Consider the following 18,747-nt stretch of genomic DNA (forward strand, 5'->3'; position numbering starts at 1 on the left):
AATCTACACTGCACTCCCTCCAAGGCCAATATATCATTCCTAAGATGTGGTGCCCAGAACTGCTCCCAGTATTTCAGGTGTGATCTAACCAGGGCTCTGTATAGCTGAATCAGGACTTTTAACCCCTTGTATTCTAATCCTCTAACTACAAAGACAAGCATTCCATTAGCTTTCTATACCTGTTCATGACATGTGAATGATCTATGTACCTGGACACAGCCTGTACCCCCTGTTTGAATCTTCACTGTTTCTAACTTTTCACCATTTAGAAAGTACCTTATTGTATACTTGTTAGGTTCGAAGTGGATGACCACAGATTTGCCTACAGTGAAATCCATTTTCCACGGTGTTGCCCATTCACTTAATCTATTAATATCTCTTCAAAATGCTACACTTCCACCTGCACATCTTACAATACTGCCTTTCTTTACGCATTGGCAAATTTGGATATGTGACTTTCTATCCCGTCATTTAAGTCGTTAATAAATAGAGTGACTAGTTGAGGCCTCAACACAGATCCCTGTGGGACACCACTAGTCACATCATGCCAATGAGAGTTTCTACCCATTATCCTTACTCTGTCTCCTATCCCTCAGGCAATTTTCTAACTATGTCAATAATTTGCTTTCATTACCATGGGCTTCAACTTTAGCTAACAGTCTCTTACAAGGGACTTCATCAAATGCCTTCTGAATGTCCATCTTAATAACATCTGTAGACATACTGTTATCCACTACTTTAATTATCTCTTCATAGAATTTAGTCAGATTTGTCAGGCATGACCTACCGCTTACAAATCCATGCTGGCTCTCTCTGATCAGCTTAAAAACTTCAAGGTAAAGACTCCAGCAATTTCCGAACAGCAGACATTAGGCTACCTGATCTATAATTCCCTGGTTTCCCCTCTATCACCTTCCTTAAATAGTGGAGTGACAGCAGAATTTTCCAATGTAAAGGTACAATTCCAAAACCATGAGAACTTTGGAAAATTATCGTTAGGCCCTCTACAATGTTCTCACTTACTTACTTTAAAACCCTGGGACGCAATCAGCTGGTCCTGGGGAATTGTCACTCTTTAGTGCCATTATTTTCTTTATTGCTGTTATTTTGCTTATGTTTATTTTGGTGAGCCACTGTCCCTGATTCAATACTCATTTCCTTGGGATGAATGTCAGGTCCATCTTTAGCCACATCTAAAAAAAGGAAATCAGTTGCTACGGAACCTGAGGCCTTGAAAGATAGCAAGAACAAACTGAACATTTGTCAGCAGATATTCCAATGAGCCAGTGTTCTAAATATGGAAAGATGTGCCAGTACTGTAATATTACATCAGTTGCACAGATCAATAAACTTTTCATGAGGACTCCAAGGACAAAGGAGATAACTTTGTGCTGGTGATTTTTTTGTTTAACCTTGAATCATGAACCTGAAGCAGCTCTGATGGTTTGGATAAATCACAAATCCTAGAGATGAGTTGTGGCCAGGCAATATCTGAACAGAGGCCATGGGCTGGTTTCTGGCGGCAGGTGGGCAATGAAGATCGGTACGGAGGAGGCCCACCACAGACAGCGGCAGGCCCCGTACTGATCTTGGCAGCGGCGGTGAGGCATCGTTGTGGCCGCCCGCCGTTTGGCGATGGGACCCACATTAAAATATGTTCATGCCTACTTACCATGCTGGCCGCAGCGATTCTTCCAGTACGTTTCGATCATTATTCTGACAGCCCACAATGCCGCACCTTCGAGTCCCTGTTTGGGGAAACGTGGCGTGACCCCTTGGGGTGGGTGGGTGGGGGCCTTAGGGAGGAGGTTTTTTTTCTCTGTGCAGAAGGGGAGAAGCGGGGTTAGATTGGTGTGTGTGGTGGGGGGGGGGGGTGATGGGAAGGGGTAAGGGACAAAGGCGCAGAACCTTTGGGGGGTTGGGGGGGGGCGGGGGGGAAGGTCAAATTTTCAACATAGGTATTCCGGTGGGGTTAAAGGGCTGCAAGCCCTTTAAAAATGGTGTCGGCTTCCCCGCCCCCTGTGGGGGCTGCCCCCCACGCTAAGGAGCCGCCGTGGTTGACATCGTGGCAGCAATGTGGTCCTTGTGCGTGAGGGCCGTATTTATTTATGCTCGCCCCCCTATTTCGGGAGCGGAGTCTTAGAATGCAGCCCTATGTAGCTATCTTAAGCAGATTGTTTGAAACTTGGAAAATTCACCAGATTTTCAGGACACTACAAACTTAGTGTAAAAATGCTGAATCTGGTGACTACTCAATGCATCCGCCTTCCAAATGCAAAATATTGTGCAATTTCTGTTGATGCTGCCAAAGGGCCCCTTAATGGTCTGTAATTACTATGTCCATAAAAGTAGAAATCCTTCTAAAATAAAAGTGACAGCTCAACAGTTTCCCAACGCATATGTTGCTGGTGATGCACCTTCACTGGATCCTAAATATCCATAGCTGCCATCTCACACCATTGCCCTATTGAGGAAGAAGGAATGGCATCACTTGTGTCTGGCTGGTTAAATCTCAGCTTGCAATACTTTGAAGTATGGTTCCTTACAGTTCCATTCCGTTGCTCTGAAATAACTGCTGAGAGAAGCCTTGCTTTGTCATCAGGGCTCCAACACTTTCTTTCCTCTGTGCCCAAATAATCTGCTGGTAGCACTTGAAGTCTCTATCCAAATCAAGGACATACTGCAATCTGAACAAAGTCTTACAGCAAAGAAGAAATGATCACTCAGTACCAATACATGAATTTGGGAAGTCCATTCGTGAGAACATCCTGCTAAATGTTACTTGAGGTGTATTCTGATGGAAGAGGTATCTATACCATTGACTGGAATTCTTTGTGGACAGAATTCTTGCCCTAGACAGGTGTACTTCATATTTACATAGTTGACCACCAAGACTCCATGAAGATGCAGTAAACCAAATTAAGTTTGATCAATCATATCTGCCCCTCCATAAGATTAATACCACCAAAAGCAGCCTGAAGTTTCAGAGAGTTTCAGTTTAACACAGAGTTGTCTTCATAAGGCTATGGGACAGATTTGGAAAGAAGTAAACCTCAAAATTGAGTGTGCATTCTGAAATGGAACTGGAGACCTCTCTCTTTCAGACTAATGCGTCAAAGCTCTGTGGTATTTATGAAAACCACCGGCCTCAACTCTAGCTCTGAGCATCTATAGATGACACTGCAGTCACTTTACCTTAGTACCAATTGGTACAGAGATCCTATCAATGCAACTCTATTTTGGGATCATCCGACCAGAGGGATGAGGAATTTAAAAAAAAGGTTCACCAACACCTAGTGAACCAAGTGTGTAGCATGCTTCCCAAAGAAGTGGAGCTACTTTAGTGCCAACCTGATCTTATAGGGCCACAGTGATTCACCTCACAGAATACAGGGAGCACAATCTGATTTCTCTTGTCTGGGTTTCAGACTCAGAGTTCAGGTTTCCAGGGAACATGAAATCTGACCCATCCCCAAGTCTTCTTGTGCATAGTGTTGTGCCAGATATTACCCTTACACCGTGGACATCCTTGGAGTTAGAGATGCTGGGAGGTCAACTGAACAATACCGTTTATAACTGAAAGTTATGACTCAATTAAGGATGCTATGATTTTGGACCTGCTCTGTGCATAGGAACAGACAGCCTGTGCAAATGTTCATTTTCTTTTAATAAAAACTGTAAGTACTTGTTACGACCGGGTGAGAAAGGTGTCGAGGGGTCCCTCTCGGCCTTCACCTGGTCTTACTGTAACAGGATTTTATTTCTAAACACACTGTTTTGAGCTCCCCTTGGTGAATCCTTGTTCACTGCTTTCCAATTATAAGGTAAAGAAATGAGCACAAACAGACTTTCTTAGGTTTAAAGAAGAAAGGTGAAATTTATTAAACTTAAACTCTAATTCGGTTAACGCCTACAAATACATGACGCGCCCACGCTAGCATGCATACACGATACACACATACAGATAGAGACAGAAAAGAGCAGAAGAAAAAAATAAGTGGAAAGGTTTGAGGCACTATCTGAAGAGTTGTTATGGTTCTTCGAGTTCTTTGTAGAGTCCTTGCTTGTAGGCAATTCTTGCTTTTCGTTGGGGCCCAGTATTCTTCTTAAACCTTGTTCACTGTAGGAGACCTTTCTCTCTTGGGGTTCATGTATCAACATTCTCGGGGTTACCATTGACCAGAAACTGAACTGGAGTAGCCATGTAAATACTGTGGCTACAAGAGCAGGTCAGAGGCTAGGAATCCTGCGGCGAGTAACTCACCTCCTGACTCCCCAAAGTCTGTCCACCATCTACAAGGCACAAGTCAGGAGTGTGATGGAATAATCTCCACTTGCCTGGATGGGTGCAGCTCCAACAACACTCAAGAAGCTCAACACCATCTAGGACAAAGCAGCCCGCTTGATTGGCACCCGATCTACAAACATTCACTTCCTCCACCACCAACGCACAGTGGCAGCAGTGTGTACCATCTACAAGATGCACTGCAGCAACACACCAAGGCTCCTTAGACAACACCTTCCAAACCTGCGACCCCTACCAACTAGAAGGACAAGGGCAGCAAATGCATGGGAACACCACCACCTGCAAGTTCCGATCCAAGTCACATACCATCCTGACTTGGAACTATATCGCCGTTCCTTCACTGGATCAAAATCTTGGAACTCCCTTCCTAACAGCACTGTGGGTGTATCTACCCCACATGGACTGCAACGGTTCAAGAAGGCAGCTCACCACCACCTTCTCAAGGGCAATTAGGGATGGGCAATAGATGCTGGCCTGACCAGCGACACCCACATCCCATGAATGAATTTAAAAAAAATGTGACTTCAATGGATTCCAAAGCTGGTGAGAAAGAGATGGGAGCAGATAGGAGGAGAGGAGGTCTGCTTCAGCCCAGGAGCCAAGAGCTTTCTGAGTTCAAATTCTCTGTTCAAGTTCAAAAAACTGGCAACAGTCAGTTAGTCATGTGACCAGCTCACCTATCCAGTCCTGGCCTTGTGGATTGTCTTGTCCTAGCAGACTTTGGAATGTCTCCTCTACACACAATACCTGGTGATCAAAGGTCCATTGTGGGTTAAATTGGAGCAGAGAATAGCCCCTTTGTCCTTTCAAGTACTGTTTATTAATATGCAAAAATGTCTTTCCAGCCAGTCTGGCAGCCCTTGTAATAGGCCTTCTCTTCTTCCCAGCAACAATTTGAAATTTAATGTCCATGTGGTGAAATTAATATGCCTCATTCTTAGCAGGTGGGGGCCTGCATGACATACTAGAAATACACAGCAGGTCTGGCACCATTTGTGGAGAGAGAAACAGAGTTAACGTTTCAGGTCTGTGGCCTTTCATCAGAACTAGCAAAGGTTAGAAATGTAATAGGTTTTGAGGAAGTGAAGAGGGGAAGAAGAGCTATAGGGAAGGTCTGTGATAGGGCAGTAGGCAGGAAAGATTAAATGACAAAGATGTCATTGAACAAAGGCAAAGGGAGTACTAATCTGTGCCATAAACTTTCTATGATTCCATTCTATGATGTCATCTCTCCTGCCTTCCGCCTTATCACAGACCTTCCCTTTAGTTCTTATTCTCCCCTCCCCCCTTTCACTTGCTCAAAACCTATTAAATTTATAACCTTTGCCAGTTCTGATAAAAGATTACAGACCTGAAATGTTAACTCTGTTTCTATCTCCACAGATGCTGCCAGACCTGCTGAGTATTTCCAGCACATACTGTTTTTATTTCGGATTTCAAGAATCCGCAATATTTTGCTTTTATTGTATTTTCTTTTGTTGGCTTTAGTTCTGAAGAAAACATACAATAAAAACAAAAAACTCTCCCAAACCTGATGCAGAGTTAAAATATAGGTGAATCTTATAAAGAGATATGCAAAAGAAATCAAAACTAATCAGTTGTAAATCTTTCTTCCACCTGCCCCTCCCCCACCCTCATAACAAAGGTCTCAGTCCCATCAACTTTCCATGGACCATGAGGGCAAAGCACAACCAGTACTGGCAGTCGCACAATCAGACCACCATTCAAGCCATGAAAAGGGGCAGTTCTGTTCCTTTAATGACATTGCCCAGAGTTACTCTGCACTCCCCGACCAACTAGTAAAAGATGCAACTCACCACTACACAGCTTTGTGGGAGTATTGGCAGGTACAATACACTGTGAGCCTATATAACCCAATATATAAAAGGGGTGGGGTGGGAGGAATGGGAGGTTTCAAAAAAGCCACACGACAAAACCAACAGAAAAAAGAATATCAGAATAATTTTATTTATTCTTCACATCTAGAAAATTTTTTTAACTTGTGTGAACTGTACTACCCATTTTTGCAAACTCCTGTTTTGTAGTAACAGTTTCAGCTATCCGTGATGCCTTGGAATTGTGTGGTGAGTTTGTATGAACTTTCAATGTGAATTGCAAGAACTTAAAAGGTAAGTTGCAGTTTGGTATCTCATTTGCAAAATGTCTGAAACTTATGGGTTAAAAAAGATCCTTAAAAATGTGGACTTCAAAAATCCAGTTTCCATGAAAATCTGCAGAAAAACCCACAGATTTCTGATGCCTTTAATATTGCTCAAAGATGCCTAAACAGTTCAAGAAAATGCAAATACAAGCCCTAAATGCTTCATTTGTGCTAATGTACTTAACTATATCAAACTATAGCCAAAAATCAGCCAGGCACTTACCTTACATAGTCTCCATTGAGGTCTGGTCTGCGCCCAAAGCCAACAGGACAATAACAGTGAAAGAACTGTTGGAAGAAGGAGCTACAAGATAGCCACATCCAGCTGCCAGCATTTACACTCCAGTCAGCATCCAAAAGCAACTCCTCAAATACCTGCAGTGAAGTGTTAGAAATAACGTTGGAGTAAACAATGGATTGGGAATGTTTGAATTCTACTTCATGTATGAATTTAATAAGAAAGAAGAAAAAAGAATGTATGCAGTTTGATAATAACCTGAACTATCATTGACTCAATGGTAACACTCTCGCCTGAGTCAGAAGGTTGTGGGTTCAAGTCCCATTCCACATTCTTGAACACAATCTAGACTTACTCCAGTGCAGTGGCGAGGGAGTGCTACACTGTCAAAAGGTGCCATCTTTTGGATGGTATATTAAACCAAAGCCCTGGACATGAAAGAGGCCAATAGACAATTTGAACAGTTCGGGAGCTCTCCAAGCACCTTGGCTAATAGTTAGCCTTCAAGCAACTAAAATAATAAAATAATTCACTTGCAACTGTACTTTCAAAATCCCAACTGTCTAGCCTTTGGCCCTCCATTTACCACAACATTTCTGCAGGTACTGATCTGCTCAATCACACCCCCACCTCTAGCTTCGATGCCCTTGTTCCCATTAAAACCATTACTCTCTCTCACCCAGGCCATTCCCCCAGTAAGGCCCTTATTTCTGCTGCCTTAATTCCAAGGAACGCAGACTTGAAAGGATATGGCGGACAGCTAGTAGAACCATCCACTTCCAGATCTGGCTAGACCACATTAAGCACTCCTGCTCTAGTCTGCTAAAACTGATTATCCTGGAATGTAAAGATAACCCCTGGCTTCTTTTCTCTACTGAAAGCCATCATCTTAAGCCCCTCTCCCCATCTGCACCACCCTCAGCTCCAACAATAAATGTGAGAAGCTCATGGACTTGTGTGTTACTGTTACAACCAGGTGAGAAAGGTGCCTCGGGGTCCCTCTCAGCCATTAGCTGGTCTTACCGTAACAGGGTTTAATTTTAAACACACTGTGTTTCTAGCTCCCCCCTTGGTGAATCCTTGTTCAGCGCTTTCCAATTATAAGGCAAAGAAACCAGCACAAACAGGCTTTTTTAGGTTTGGAGAAGAAAAGTTGAAATTTATTAAACATAATTCAGTTAACGCCTACGGATACACGATGCACCCACACTAGCATGCATACGCGATACACACATGAAAAAAGAGAAGAAAAATAATGTGGAAAAGTTTGAGGCAATATCTGAGGAGTTTTTGTTAGGTTTCTTTGAGCTCACTGTAGAGTCCTTGATTGTAGGTAGATTATGCTTTTCATTAGGGCCCAGTATTCTTCTTAAACCTTGTTCATTGTAGGAGACTTTTCTCTCCTGGGGTTCATGTCTCTTCAGTGGATTCAGAGGCTTGTGAAAAAGAGATGGGAGCAGACAGGAGAGATCTTCTCAATCCAGGAGCAAACAGTCTTTGAGTGCAAACTGTTTGTACAATTCAGAAAAACCCAGGTCCCAAGCAGGTTAGTCATGTAACTAACTGGTCTGACCACGTATTGGATTGTATCACCTTAGCAGTCTCTGGAATGCTCCTCTTACACACAATAACTGATGATCAAGGTCCATTGTGGGTTGAATGTGTCAGGGAATGGTCCTTTGTCCTTCCAATTACTATCTGTTAGTATGCAAATGTCTTTTCCAGCCACGGCTGATCTGTTTAACAAGTCCTTTCTTCACTCCAGTAACAGTTTAAAATCAATGTTCATGACAAAATTAATGTGCCTCATTCTTGGCAGGTGGGGGCCTAGCATGACAGTCACTAACATCTAGACCATCAGATTAGCTGCCTCTGCTGTGTTCCTCCCTTCCACTAGCACTCTGGGCCAAACTTCCTATTAAGCTGCCCCCTGCCTTAGCTCTGAACTCGCATCTTTTTCTAGTTTTTCTCCTAATTCCCCTCATGACCTCTCCGAGCTCATCTTGTCCATGAGACTCAACTCCTGCTCCCTCAATCTGATTTCCACTAATCTGCCGACCATCGAACTTCCCCTCCTGGTCCCCATATTAGCCGATATTAACGCTTCTCTCTTCAGATGTTGTCCCCCTCTCCTTCAAATCTTCTGTCATCACCCTCTCCTCCAAAAAAAACAACCCTTGACTTCACCGTTCTTGCAAACTACCACCCCATCACCATCTCCCATTTCCCTCCAAAGTCCTTGAACATGTTGTCACCTCCCAAATCTGTGCCCATTTTTCCTGGAACTCCATGTTTGAATGCCTCCGATCAGGTTTTTGCCCCTACCACAGTACTAAAACTGCTTTTTATCAAAGTCACAAGTGACATCCTATGTGGCTGTGACAAAGATAAACTATCCTTCATTTTCCTTCTTGAGCTGTCTGCAGCCTATGACACTGTTAACTACACCATCCTCCTCCAACATCTCTCCACTGCCCTGTTGTGCAGCGGGAGGGGGGGTGGGGGGGGGGGAACTACTCTCACCTGGTTCAATTTTTATCTATCTAGTCATAGCCAGAGTATCACTTGCTTCTTCCTTGTTCTTCCTGCTCCCACACCGTTACTTCTGACGTCCCCCATGGATATATCCTTGGCCCCCTCCTACCTCTATGCTGCCCTTGGTGACATAATCCGAAAGCACAGCTTTAGTTTTCACATGTAAGCTGATGACACCCAGCTCTACCTTACCATCATCTCTCTCGGTCCCTCCACTGTTTCTAAATTGCCAGGCTGCTAATCCAACTTCCAGTACTGAATGAGCAGAAATCGCCTCCAATTAAATATTGGGAAGAGCCATTGTTTTCAGACACCACTCCAAACACCATTCCCTCGGCTACCGACTCCATCTCTCTCCCTGGCAACAGTCTGAGACTAAACCAGTCTGTCCGCAACCTATTTGACTCTGAGGTGAGCTGCCGATGACATATTCGCCCCTAACTAAGACTGCCTATTTCCAACTCTGTAACATCGCCCGACTTCACATGTCTCTGCTCATCTGCTGCTGAAACCCTCACTTGTGACTTCATTACCTCTAGACTTGACGATTCTAATGCACTTCTGGTAGGTCGCCCACATTTTATCCTCCGTAAACTTATGATCCAAAACTCTGCTGTCTGTGTCTTAACTCACACCAAGTCCCATTCACCCATCCCACCCTTGTGCTCGCTGAGCTATGTTGGCTCCCGGTCAAGCAACGCCTTGATTTTAAAATTCTCATCCTTGTTTTCAAATCCCTCCAAGGCCTCACCCCTCCCCGTCTCTGTAATCTCCTCCAGTCCCACAACCCTCCAAGATATTTGCGCTCATCTAATTCTGGCCTCTTGAGAATTTCCGATTTTAATCACTCCATCATTGGTGGCCATGCCTTCATTGCCTAGGCCCTAAGCTCTGAAATTCCCACCTGCACATCTCTGCCTCCTTTCCTCGCTTTCCTCCTTTGAGACCACCCTTAAAACCTACCGCTGAGTAAGCTTTTGGTCATCTGCCCTAATCTCTCCCTCTGTGGCTTGGTGTCATATTTTGTTTTATAATGCTCCTGTTGAAGCACCTTGGGACATTCTATAATATTAAAGGTGCTATATAAATACAAGTTGTTGTTGTAAAGCATGGCCATTGCCTCAACATCTTTCCAAAACTGCACACAGTACTCCAACTGTAGCCTCACAGATTTTATATATTCACCATTACAACATTATGTTTACATTCTAAACTTCTTGCTATAAAACCCAGTATTCAGTTAATTATACGGCCACAAAAAAGTTTTAAAAAAATACGTGCAACTTCACACTGACGTTGAACTCCACCTGCCACATTTTGCACATTTCACCATCTGATTCCTTTGGTCCTCAATTACATACTGAGCTGTCTGTTTTAGTATCAAATTACCAGTGGAAATTCATCCCACATAGTTCTTAAAAGGACATGATCTCAAGATAAATTTTCTTGGTGAGATGACAGAAGTTTCTATTTGTATGTCGATACTGAATTAAGGGTATTTGATTAAAAGATTTTGATTTAGCAGGATACTTATGCAGTCCCACCCTGTGAGTCATCTTTTACATTTATATAAACCAACATAATGTCGACAGAGAACCAAACAATTGTAATCTTTGGGATGAAGTGGGAAAAGAGGGTGGAGAACAATTGTACCAGGATTGACAGCTACAATTCAGTCTCCATTTTAAAGCCATTCATTCTGTCTTTATTTTCATCTAATCCCTTAATTTCATATTATAGTTAGACAGCAAGACTTACAGTAGTTTGGGAAGCAAGAGAAGTAGAGTTTGCTAGTGAACAGGAGTTTCTCTACAGTATAGGAGGAGGAGCTGGGAGACATAAAGCTGAAGTACCACAAACCACTAACTAATTACAGTACGAAGCTTATGTAGACAGTTTCTCTAATATGAAAGCTGACAGGATATGCATGTAAATGTAACATTTTAATACGTAATAAAGATAGTCCTTTGTTAACAAGCCTCCGCAAAGCAGAATCAGAAGGTGGCCAATTGATCCACCATGCCTGTGGTGACTCTTTGAAAGAGCTGTCCAATTTATTTCCACATCCCAGTATTCTCCTCATAACCCTGAAAGTTATTTCTATTCAAGTACATGTCCAATCGTCTTTGAAAGTTTCTATGGAATCTAATTCCACCACCTTTTCAGGTAGTGTGTTCCAGACCACAACAACCCTCTGTGAAATAATTTCCCATTTCCCCTCTATTTCTTTTACCAACCATTTTAAAATCAATAGTCTCTGGTTATTGACCCACTTGGCAGAAGAAACCCTCTCCAAGGCCTTGACATCCTTCCTAAAGGGTGGTGACCAGAATTATCCTCACTGCCCCAGCTGAGGCCTAAACAGTGATCTGTAAAGGTTTAGCATGACTTCCTTGTTTTTGTTTCCAATTCCCCTGTTTACAAAACCAAGTATCCCACACAATTTCTTAACCACATCATCAACTTGGCCTGCCATCTTCAAGGATTTGTGAATATGCATCCTCAGATCCTTCTGCTCTTACACCGCCAATTAAAAGCCTGCTACCCGACGGGAACCAGACAGGAGTCGACGACATGTGTCGGATTCGGGTTGAGTCGGGTCGGGCCGCTCTTCCAGGTCCGGCCTTCGGTCTCGGGTCGGATTGGGCCGGATCCGAGTCAGACCAGGTCTGGGTCGGGCTGGACACAAACTGCAAGAATTGCAAGTAAGTGTTAAATGTTAAAAGCTTACCTGAGCTGTGAGTCCGGGACGTCAAGCAGGGAAACTCTGAGTCTGCGCAGTGAGCATGTGAACGTCTCTATGACGTAACCACGCCCATGTTGCAGCTTCCTGATGATTGGGAATTGGAAGTTAAGTAAACGGAATATTGTGGTAGTCGGGTCGGGCTCGGGGGGAAAATGGAGGGACTCTGGCCGGGTCGGGCTCGGGTCCGATGTGGTTCTGTTGGGTTCAGGTCGGTTTTTTTTTGTGACTTGAGCAGGCCTTTACCACCAATCACCCCACCCCCCACCCCACCCCTCCCACCCCCCACACCATCTAAAATAGTGGGAATTAGCTTATACTGTCTCTCCAATGTTCTTTCTCCCACTTCACACTTATCCACACTGAATTGTGATTGCCACGTGGCTGCCCATTTCACCAGTCTATGTCCTCATACTCACTACATTGCTAAGTGCAACATCTGCAAATTTCAAAATTGTACTCCCTACACCCGAAGTTTAATCCATTTATCTAATGAAACGGGAAAAACAATTATCCTAATACCAAACCCTGGGAGAACCCCATTGTATACTTCCTTCCTGTCAGAAAACATCCATTCATCACTACTGTCTGCCTTTGATACCTTCATTCCCTCCTCCCAACTGATCCAGAGATCTCCTCGCGTTAGGAAGCATGCCACAGCATGTCGGGCTAGGTGATGGATCCAACCTTCCTGTCGCAGCTGGGTCATAATAGCATCAATCCATGGATATCCGGTTTTCCCCTCTGCCCACTTAGCAAGTGAGACAGGATTCTTGTCCCAAGGTATGCGCACACAGATTGGATTGCCTTCCATCTTGTCAAAGCATGGGTTATTCGTTGCTGCTGTGTAGAAAAACTCACGCCACAGAAGCTGGCCGTAGAGAGAAAGTGGTGGTGAACCAGTCTTCTTTATCTAAAAAGAGAAAAACCCAAAACAAAGCATTTTATTTATCTGGCAACGGTTTCAGTTAACAACCAAATTGACAAAAGTAGGAGCGGCACTGCATGGGGAAGGTTTAAACTAATTGGGGAGGGGGAGGGGCAACACAATGAAGCATTCGGGAGGAACTGCAAGGTGTGCAGTGGACTACAAGTGACAAAGAGCGTTATAAGAATAAAGGTAGTTCAGAAATAGAAGGTTGGAAATGTGAGGCAAACTAAGATTTGGAGTGTATGTGCATAAATACACACAGCATGGTAAATAAAATTGGTGAGCTGCAGGTGGAAGTAGTCACATGTTATTATGATGTTGTGGCAATAATTGATATCTGGCTCAGACAAGATCAGGAATTGGCACTTAATATTCCTGGCTACAAGGTATTCAATACAGCAGCTGTTATGCTATTGGGTGTATGTCATAGGCCAAATAGTAGGAAGGAGATAGAGGAGCAAATTTGAAGGAAAATTGCACAAAGATGCTAGAATTACATAGTAGTAGAGAGTTCAATTATCCTAATATAAACTGGGAAAATAAAAGTGTAAAAGGCAAAGAGAGTGACTTTCTTAATCTGTCTGTTTCTAGCCCAACAAGGAAGGAAGGTAGTGGGGGATTGGGGGATATACTTCTGGGGAATGAAGTGGGGTGCATATGGGCAATAGTGATCAAAATATCATTAGGTTTAGAGTAGTTATGAAAAAGGATGAAGAAAAATCAAATGCAAAAATACTCAACTGGAGGAGAGTTAATTCCAGCAACCTGAATATGGATCTGGCCCAGGTGGTTTGAATGAAATACTGGCAGGTAAAACAATAAATGAGCAATGCGAGGCCTTCAAAGGAGAGATAGTTCAGATAAAGATGGACACATTCGCAAGAGGGGGAAACATCCAAAGCCACAGCTCCCTGGATGACTAAAGATAGAGAGATTAAAATGAAACAGAAAAAGGAGGCTTATGGTGAATGTACAGAACGAAGCTGAATACAAAAAAGTACAAAAGGAGAGCTTTAAAAGGAAATAAGAGGGACAAAGAGTGTAGGAATAGATTCCCTCACCAACCTCAAATACTTCTCAACCGGACTGGGGGACTTCTCTACTTTGAGCACTGCCAACCTTTTAAAGTACCTTCTTATTTTTACCCTATCCAATTTTGCTAACTCCTCCTTTACTGGGACATTGTATCTCTCTTCAATAAAGAACATTCTGCCAAAGTACTCATTTAGTAACTCAGCCATGCCCTCTGCCTCAACAAGAAGATAAAACAGCCCTTCTTTTAAAAAGAAAAGCTTTTAAAAAGTGGTGGAAGAGATAGTGGAGTTCTTGATTTTGATCTTCCAGAAATCCCTAGATTCTAGAACAGTCCCAATGAAGTCACAAATGTAATCCACTGTTCAAGAAAGGAGGGAGCGAAACTGAAAAACTAAGGACCAGTTGGCCTGACTTCAACAACAGGGAACATGCTAGAATCTAGTATCTATCCATGATGACATGGTAACAGGTCACTTAGAAAATCACAATATGATTAGGCATACTCAACACTTTTATGAAAGAGAGATGATGTCTGACAAATCTATTAGTTTGTTGAGCGTGTAACTAGCAGGGTAGATAAGAGGGAACTAGTGGATATAGTATATTTGGATTTTCAGAAGGCATTCAGTAAAGTGCCACACATGATTAGGGTTCATGGAATTGGGGGTAATATTAGCATGGACTGTTTTCTGTCTGTTAACCAATCTTTAGAATGTAGGAATAAACAGCTCATTTTCAGGATGGCGGGGCGTAACTAGCGGATTGCCGCAAGGATCTGTACTTGGGCCTCCGTTACTTATAACCTATATCAATGAGTTAGATAAAGGGACTGAGTGTGATATATCCAAGTTAGCTGATGATACATAGTTAGGCTAGCTAGTAAGATGTGAGGAGCACACCGAGGCAGCAAAGGGATAAAGACCGGTTAAGTGATCGGGCAAAGTGGCATATGAAATATAAAGTGGAGAAGTGTGAAATTATCCACTTTGGCAGAAATAGAAGAGCAGAATATTTTTTAAATTGTGAGAAACTAGTAAATGTTAGTAATCAGAAGGGATTTTGGGGGTTCCTTGTACATGAAACACAAAGTTAACATGCAGGTACAGAAAGCAATTAGGAAGGCAAATGGTATGTTAATCTTCACTGCAATGGGGCTGGAGTATCAGGAAGTCCTGCTGCAATTATATAGGGCTTTGGTGAGACCATACCTGGAGTACTGTGTACAGTTTTGCTCTCCTTACCCAAGGAAGCATATGCTTGCCTTCAAGAGGATGCAACTAAGGTTCACTAGATTTATTTCTGGGATGAGAGGACTGTCTTCTGAGGAGAGATTGAATAGAAAGGGCCTATATTCTCTGGAGTTTAGAAGAATGAGAGGTGATCTCATTGAAACATTTAAGATTCCGAGAGAGTTTGACAGGGTAGATGCTGAGAGGCTGTTTTCCCTTGTTGGAAAGTCTAGAACTAAGGGTCAAGATAAGGGGGTCAGCCATTTAGGACCTAGACAAAGAGAAGTTTGTTCACCCAGAAGGTTGTGAATCTTTGGAATTTTCTACCTCAGAGGGCTGTGAAAGTTAAGTCTATGAATATGTTCAAGACTGAACTCGATAGATTTTTGGGCATAAGGGTAATCAAAGGACATGGCGATTTGGTGGGAAAGCAGAATTGATGCAGAACTTCAGCCATGATCTTATTGAGTGCAGAGTAGGTTTGATGGGATGTATGGCCTGCTCCTATTTTTTACGTTATGATTAGTGACCAACATAAAAAGGGAACATAAAACATATAAATAGTAATAAATAGTAAATGGGTAGTCAAAAGATGGCTGAAACCATTGGGGACCAACAAGGATATCTTCTTGTAGAGGCAGAGAGCATAACTAAGGTACAAAATGAATACTTTGCATCTGTCTCCACTAAAAAGGATTATGTCAATGTCACAGTAAAGGAGGAGGTAGTAGAGAAATTGGATATGACAAAAATAAAGAGGAGGTACTTTAACAGGTTGGCAGCATGCAAAGTAGAAACGTCACCCAGTCTGGATGAGATGCATTCTACGTTGCTGAGGGAATGCAGAGTAGAAATTGTGAAGCCTTTGACCACAATCTTCCAATCCTCCATAGATGTGGGAGTAGTGTGAGAGGATTGGAGGATTGCAAATGTTACAGGATGGGGATAAAGCTAGCAAATACAGGCCAGTCAACCTAACATCTGTGGTGAGGAAACATCAAAACTACATTGCTGCACAAGTTCCACAGGGTAGTGTCCTGAGCCCAACAATCTTCGGCTGCTTCATCAATGACCTTCCCTCCATCATAAGATCAGAAGTGGGGATGTTCTCAGCTGATCGCACAGTGTTCAGTACCATTCATGACTCCTCAGATACTAAAGCTGTCTCTATCCACATGCAGCAAGACCTGGACAATATTCAGGCTTGGGCTGATGAGTGGCAAATAATGATAGCACCACACAACTGGTGGACAATTACCATCTCCAACAAGAGAGAATCTAACCATCTCCCTTTGACATTCAATGGCATTACCATCACTGAATCCCCCACCATCAACATCCTTGGGGTCACCATTGACTAGAAACTTAACTGGACCAGCCATATAAATACTGTGGCCACAAAAGCAGCTTTGAGGCTGGGAATTCTGCAGCGACTAGCTCATTTCCAGACTCCTCAAAGCATGTCCACCATTTACAAGGCACACGTCAGGAGCATGATGGAATACTCTCCACATGCCTGGATGATCGCAGCTCCAACAACATTCAAGAAGCTCATCAACATTCAGGACAAAGCAGCTACTTGATCGGCACCCCCATCCACATTCACAAACTTTAACTCACTCCACCACCTGAGCAAAGTAGCAGCAGTGCTACCATTTACAAGATGCACTGCTGCAACTTGCCTAGGCTCCTTTCAATAGCACCTTCCAAACTTGTGACCTCTACCAGCTAGAAGGACAAGGGCAGCAGACACATGGAAACACCACCACGTGAAAGTTTCCTTCCAAGCCACACACTATCCTGACTCGGAATTACATCAGCATTCTGTCACTGGATCAAAATCCTGGAACTCCCTCCCGAACAGCACTGTGGGCATACCTACACCACATGGGCTGCAACGGTTCAAGGCAGCGGTTTACCTTCTCAAGGGAAATTAGGGATGGACAATTGATGCTCGCCTTGCCAGCGACACCCACATAAATGAATTTTAAAAAAAATTGATGGTAGGAAGTTACACTGGAATCCTAGACCATGAACTTGAAACTGCAATATTCCTTAAAAAGAAAATTTGATTAACTCAGCTATGATGCACTGAGCCATGTCGAGACAAAAAAAAGTTGACTCTCTGGCCATTCTTGTGTACCTATTAGTTTCAGAGTGAAAGCATCACTGGTAAATGTTTTGAGGTGGGTCACACCTCTACCCTCTCTGGTGTGCATGTCATGCAGGAGGGGATAATGGGATCAAAAACAAATATCGTTAGTTAAGAAGTCTCACATTCAAACACTTATATCAAACACAAAAAAGGATGGTTTGACCTTTTTGCACTTTACCCAGGTATTTTTGTTGCAAGCATAAAAATCAAATCCTTAAAAACTTCTTCCTGTTTGTATTACTCATACCCAATACACTTAACTTGTAACTGGTGTTACGATGAGGTGAGAAAGGTGTCTCGGGGTCCCTCTCAGCCATCACCTGGTCTTACCGTAACAGGGTTTAATTTTAAACACACCGTGTTTTTAGCTCCCCCTTGGTGAATCCTTGTTCACTGCTTTCCAATTATAAGGCAAAGAAACCAGCACAAACAGGTTTTCTTAGGTTTAAAGAAGAAAAGCAAATATTTATTAAACTTGAACTTAAAATAATTTGGTTGGCACCTACGGATACAAGACATGCCCACGCTAGCATGCATAAACGATACACATCTGCAAACAGAGACAGAAAAGAGCAAGAAAAATAAAGTATAAAAGTTTGAGGCAATGTCTGAAGAGTTCTTGTCACGGTCCTTCGAGCTCACTGTAGAGTCTTTGATTGCAGGTAGATTTTGCTTTTCATTAGGGCCCAGTATTCTTCTCAAACCTTGTTCGCTGTCGGAGACTTTTCTCTCTTGGGGTTCATGTGTCTTCAGTGGGTTCAGAGGCTTGTGAGAAAGAAATGGGAGCAGACAGGAGAGATCTTCTCAGTCCAGGAGCAAACAGACACTCTGAGTTCAAACTCTCTGGCAAGTTCAAACAACCCTGGAACAACCAGTTAGTAATGTTCTAACTAGTCCTGGATTGTATCACCTTAGCAGTCTCTGGAATGCTCCTCTTACACACAATACCTGGTGATCAAGGTCCCCATTGTCGGTTGAATGTGTCAGGGAATGGTCCTGTGTCCTTTCAAGCACTGTCTGTTAATATGCAAATGTCTTTTCCAGACACAGCTGATCTGTTTAACAAGTCATTTCCTCGCTCCAGCAACAGTTTAAAAATCAATGTTCATGACAAAATTAATGTGCCTCATTCTTGGCAGGTGGGGGCCTAGCATGACACTGGCAATAAAATTTAATCACAAATAGTACTTGGATTGGATGGAAGTGTACTTCCACATATAAAGCATTAAAATAGTCATTTTTATACCAGTTTCTATTTTTAGCAATGTGCTTCCTAATAGGAGTCTCACTGGGCTAGACTTTGTTCCCAGCCCGACGCGGGTTCCTTGGCGGGGGGCGGAAAAATCGGAGCAGCAGCAGCCGCCACGGAACCCAATGACAGGATTGCCGGGCCCAATCTTCCCGGGGTGGGGGT

At 43.1% G+C, this 18,747-nt stretch overlaps 1 protein-coding gene across 3 annotated transcripts in view; it reads right to left on the bottom strand.

The window, feature by feature from the left end:
* The window catches only part of LOC137383776 (cryptochrome-1-like), a 70,466-nt gene that overhangs the window by 24,014 nt on the left and 27,705 nt on the right, over positions 1-18,747 (bottom strand). For all 3 annotated transcript variants that reach the window (XM_068056958.1, XM_068056957.1, XM_068056959.1), the window contains 2 exons: positions 12,585-12,896; positions 6,691-6,842 (listed from right to left, as the gene is read on the bottom strand). In XM_068056958.1, coding sequence (XP_067913059.1) covers positions 6,691-6,842; positions 12,585-12,896 — 464 coding nt within the window. The remainder of the gene's footprint in view (positions 1-6,690; positions 6,843-12,584; positions 12,897-18,747) is intronic.

This window comes from Heterodontus francisci, chromosome 25 (assembly GCF_036365525.1).
Source record: "Heterodontus francisci isolate sHetFra1 chromosome 25, sHetFra1.hap1, whole genome shotgun sequence".
Lineage (NCBI taxonomy): Eukaryota > Metazoa > Chordata > Chondrichthyes > Heterodontiformes > Heterodontidae > Heterodontus > Heterodontus francisci.